General features: G+C 47.5%; 1 protein-coding gene across 3 annotated transcripts in view; it reads right to left on the bottom strand.

Moving 5' to 3' along the window:
* Window positions 1-5,105, bottom strand: part of FCHO2 (FCH domain only 2) — a 153,489-nt gene that overhangs the window by 50,292 nt on the left and 98,092 nt on the right. For all 3 annotated transcript variants that reach the window (XM_019517671.1, XM_019517669.1, XM_019517670.1), the window contains exon 12: window positions 1,498-1,676. In XM_019517671.1, the coding sequence (XP_019373216.1) occupies window positions 1,498-1,676 (179 nt within the window). The remainder of the gene's footprint in view (window positions 1-1,497; window positions 1,677-5,105) is intronic.

The raw sequence follows: 5,105 nt of genomic DNA, 5'->3' as shown, positions 1-5,105 counted from the left end.
GCTGAGGGGGGACCTGGTGACAGTCTATAAACACACTAGGGGGGACCAGAAGGGTTTGGGAGAGACCTTGTTTCCCCTAGTGCCCCCTGGCATAACAAGGAATAACGGCCACAAGTTGTTGGAGAGTAGGTTTAGATTAGACATCCGTAAGAACTACTTCACAATTAGGGCGGCTAGGATCTGGAACCAACTTCCAAGGGAAGTGGTGCTGGCTCCTACCCCGGGAGTCTTGAAGAGGAGGCTTGATGCCTACCTAGCTGGGATCATTTGAGCCTAGTTTTTTCTCCTGCCCTGGCAGGGGGTCGGACTTGAAGATCTATAAGGTCCCTTCCGACCTTACTTCTAAGATCATGCTCCCTTCTGCTTACTCTCTCTCTCTCATTAATCTTGCATTCTTGGATGCACAGTAGTTGAGTACCTTCTACCTTTTTAACAGGAAAGGTAGAAGGTGTCTACCCAGCTGGGTAGAGCACTTAGCTAGAAGGTTGGGAAATGCAGGCTTTAATTTCCTCAGGCTGAGAGCAGCCCATCACTCAGTTCTCCCACTTACAGGGTGAGTGTTTGTAAAGGTTTTCTAGCTGCCCTGCTGAGCTATCTATGGCCCCTGGTAGATATTAATATAATTGCGTGACTGGAATCCCAAATCTGATCCCCAAAATTGACCATCATGCCTGGACCCTCAAGTTCCCACACAATCCAATATCCCATTTTAAATTAAACCATCAGCTGGGCCACAGGATCAGGCAAAGGCCAGGACTGGACTTGGGACATATGCCACATGTTCAATTTAAGTGGGATACAGACCAATCACAAAGGTGTTCTACATTAAATGTGGAATGTTTTTGTGGCTGGCTTACCAGTCCAGCCAAGGTGGGCACAGTGTGTGGCCTGCTGCAACTGGTCTGGGGTCTGCAGTACACACCCCCAGTGAGACTGCATTGCACATAGTGCCTATTCCAGCTGTTCTGGGATCTGTGCTGCATGCATCCACCCATTCACTGAAGTGCCAGAGTGGCTGGGATGGATGTTGTGTGCAGCAGATATCCCAGGCCTTTCCCATGGGGCTGGTACAGCACGTGCCATGCCTCACGTGGGTCAGCTGGGATCCAAAGGCCTCACCAGGGGTCAGATGGTGGGGCTCTGTGGGCCAGGCACAGCCCACAGATGACATGACTGACACAGCTGTGGTAGAGGGAGTCTGGAAGAGTAACTGATTTAACATTCCATTCCAGGGACCAAATGCCTAAATTTGGGGACTACAGCACATTATATACCACACACACAAAAAAATATAAAATGTCTTTCAGGGGATTTGTCCTAAAAACCTGAAGGGAAAATTCAGCTACAGAATTAGAATTACTTTGCATTAAGTGCAAATAAAATGCATGCATCCCTTTTTTGTGAAAAGATGCTGATTTGAAAATTTCAAATTTTGACTGAAAGTATAACACCTTTTCCTCTCTAATAAAATAAAATGCAAGGAAGAAAATTACTTACAGATGTTGCTGGAGAAAGAGCAATATTGCCAATAGATACTTTTAATTCATCCAGTGAAGCCATAGTGTAGTGTGAACTATTGTTTGGCAGTACAGGTTTGATTTCTACGTGGAACCTTCTAGGTTCATCTTCTTCAGAGTCAGAATCACTGGATGAGTAGAAATGGTTCTCTTTGGTATGTTTTTCTTAGTTAAGGTAATTGGTATTTCAAAGTCACTTGATTCATGAACAAATCTGCTTCTCACACATACCACAAAAAAATCAACACATCTAGAACAAGTAAAACACCAGAACAAGTACATGAATCTAACAAAGTTAAAAGTGTCTTACAATAGCTACTTGAGAAAAACTATCTATAGTTTGACAACATTCATATTTTAAAGTTAAATGATGTGTATACTCTAAGTACCTAATATTGAAGGGATTCTCAAATGGGGTGCCATAAACCCAGAGATTTAAAATAGGAATCTAGTGTTAGAAACATTCTGACCTCCTGTGGCATTTCTGAGTCCTCTGCAAAATAAAAATTGTTCTGTTATTTTTCTGTAGTCAAAAAGTGTGTGAAAACTAAGAGCTGGCATTTTTCAAGGGGTGCCATGAATTTAATGAGGATTGCCTTGAGTCTAAGAAGGTTGAGAACTATTGTACTAATGGAACAAATGGCAGAAAGTGTGTTAATACTACTATATGATTACAAATGTAAAGGCATGAAAAACCTGAGTAAAAAAATAAGATTTTAAAGCAAAACTTTAGGCTGAAGCACAAAACAGAGTCAAGAGTTTTGAATTATCTTCCCAGTTCTGCTGGTCACTTACTCTGTGATACTCTGATTTGTTTCTACTCTTCTGAAATATTTACTTCACAATACTCTTATAGGACTTGCATTTTCTATGTTTTTTTGAGATCCTTAGATCAGTGATTCTCAACGTTTTTAGATTCTGGGCACCTCTCAGAAAATGCTAGCTCTTTGCTTTGATGTGTTACTTCAGGGGTTGTCAACTGGGGGCACGTGTATCCCCGGCGGTACTTGGGAGGGCTCCAGGGGAATGTGCGGCGGAGTGGGGAAGTGGTGTGCAGCGGTGGGGCGGAGTGGTGAATGGTGGCAGCCGCATGCGAGCTCCCCATCCCCCACCATCAGTCACATACTGTCATGTGCTGCTGGCTTTGCGTCCAGCCAGCCATCAGCACCCCTCTCTTCCCCCACCTCGTCTGGAAGGTACGTTCTAGAAGGGGTACCCTCCAGAAGGGTATGTCACAGGGCGGGGACCCAGGAGTGGCCGTGATCTCTCCTGCGCCCCTACCGTGCCAAGTTGCCCTTCTAGCACCCTCGTCTCGCCCGCCACGTCTTTGCTGTTTATATAATATTAATGGGAGGCTGCCTTTCCTGGGCTTCTCGGACCCGGTGCTCTTGCCCTATACGGATATCTCTTGGTGCACCCACCCTAGGGCATCGCGTGGCTCCTTCCGCCCCCAATACCACGCCCAAGCCTCACCGGTGTTCCGGACGTTCTCGTGTCTCCATGTACGCGCCCTCTCCGGGGCCTCTCCGGTATACGCGCCCTCTCCGGGGCCCCTCTGATTTCTGATACGCGTGCCCTCTCCGGGCCTTTACCCGTGCGCCCTGCCCTCTCCGGACTCCTGCTCGCGTGCTCTGCCCTTCCGGGTTCTTTAGACTTGCCCTCGCCCCTTTTCAGGGGCTTCCCAATCGATTCGCCCTTGTCTAGGGCTTCTCCCGTATCCTTGTCCTCACCGGACACTCTAATCTTATACGTGCCCTCCCCGGGCTTCTAACCGCGCGCCTGCCCTTTTCTGGGCTTCTAATCGCGCGCCCGCCCTTCTCCGGCCTTTTAAACCTCGTAGGCCCTACCTGGGCTCCCTATTCCCGTATTCACGGCCGCTCTATGGCCTATACCTTGCGCTCGCCCCCACTTGGGCCTATGCCTTGCTCTCCTCGCGCTCTCGCCCTCTCTGGGGCCTGTCCCGCGCCTCTCGCGCTCTCTGGGGCCTGTCCCGCGCCTCTCGCGCTCGGGCTCAGGTGGCCCGTAGCCGTGCCTGGCCCCTTGACCCTTCTCAGGGTCCTTTGCCCTACTGGGCAGAATACCGCCCTCATGGGCTGGGGTCTCAACCCCCATACACCGTGCCACACCGGCGCCAAACAGCCGTGCCTCTCAGGCACTGCTTGCTGTGCCCGAACAGGGCACCCAGGAACCCCCAGACTCCTCGGGAGTTCCCATGAGGCCTCCTCGCACCCCTACAGCCTCACCCGGTCCTCCGGTATAACACCAAACCCAACGATAAACATAAAGCCCTGAGCCCACCGGCTGCAACACAAAATCAGCCTACCAGCTATAACATACGCTCCGCGCTGCCCTGGCTATTCTCCATCTCCCTGTCAGGGTTCCCTCCACCCCATATCATTTTGCAGAGGTTCGGCAGTCAGGCAATCAGGCTCCTCTGCTCTGCAGCAGAGCTGTTGCTCCTCCGCTCTGCAGCAGAGCTGTTGCTCCTCCGGCTGCCAGAGGGGAACTGCCAGCTAGGCTATGGCCTGGGCTATTTATAAAGGCCTGACCCTGCCCCCTCCTGGTCACCTGACCAGCACAGCTGCCCCAGCAACCGTCACCTGAGCTGCCCTAGTGATTGGCAGCCAAGCCCTATTACCAACACCAGTAGCAGGCACCCTAGTGCCCTGCTACAGGGTACATGCCTTAAAAAAAGGTTGAAAGCCCCTGTGTTACTTAACTAAAGAAAAATAATAGAACAATTCTTCTATTAAAAATAGCTCAGAATGACCATAATAGGTCAGGATCCTTAACTACTGGTCAATTAATGCAAGAATGTAACAGTTCATTTCCCCATTTTGTGCTTTAAAATATGCAACATATAACAATAGGATTTTGGGCATTAAATTTCTGTTTTTAAATAAATGATTAACAACAAGAATTAAATGGCATATAGGTTTAAGTTTACAACTTATTGAACAAAGCACTAATACAACACCATTACTGCATATGTCTGATTGCATACAGTTTTTAAGGCTCTGTTAAATGAGGCAGAAACACTTCAGCATTATGACAGCTTTATCGTCTCAATTAAAACACAGTCATTTTAGTGAAATTTCTAATTTGCATGCAATGTCAAAAATTGAAAATGATGACATACTTCCAGTTTGGTATACAGGTAGTTTTAGGTAGGCTACTGCAATATATATATCTGCCTTGGGTATGTTAGGATGGACAGAGATATAAAAGACCTAGTTCCCCAGATTAACAGCAATCTCTTTAGAAATAGGTCTAACTCCTCTTCTGCTTATGCTGATACCTATAACAATTGACTGGTGTAGTACTTCATCACCTTCATCCCTTAAATCAGCAAACCATGCTTGCCAGCCACTTAACTTACCTAGGAGAACTCATTATAACTCATAACCTTAAAAAAGGCAAGGTTCTCAAGGAGGATTTAGACTGTTGGAGCCCATCACAAATACAATTTTGAACTAAAACTTGGAATACAGATTTTGTCTTGCAGTTCCCTGCACTCAAGAGAGGCAAGACTTATCTGGGGAATTAGCTATAGGACACAGACCACAGGACTTGGGATTCTACACCCAA

This window comes from Gavialis gangeticus, unplaced genomic scaffold (assembly GCF_001723915.1).
Source record: "Gavialis gangeticus isolate Ggan-Ray unplaced genomic scaffold, GavGan_comp1, whole genome shotgun sequence".
Classification (NCBI taxonomy): domain Eukaryota; kingdom Metazoa; phylum Chordata; order Crocodylia; family Gavialidae; genus Gavialis; species Gavialis gangeticus.
The sequence above is the reverse complement of the archived record's forward strand: the minus strand, read 5'-3'. Positions and strand labels throughout refer to the sequence as shown.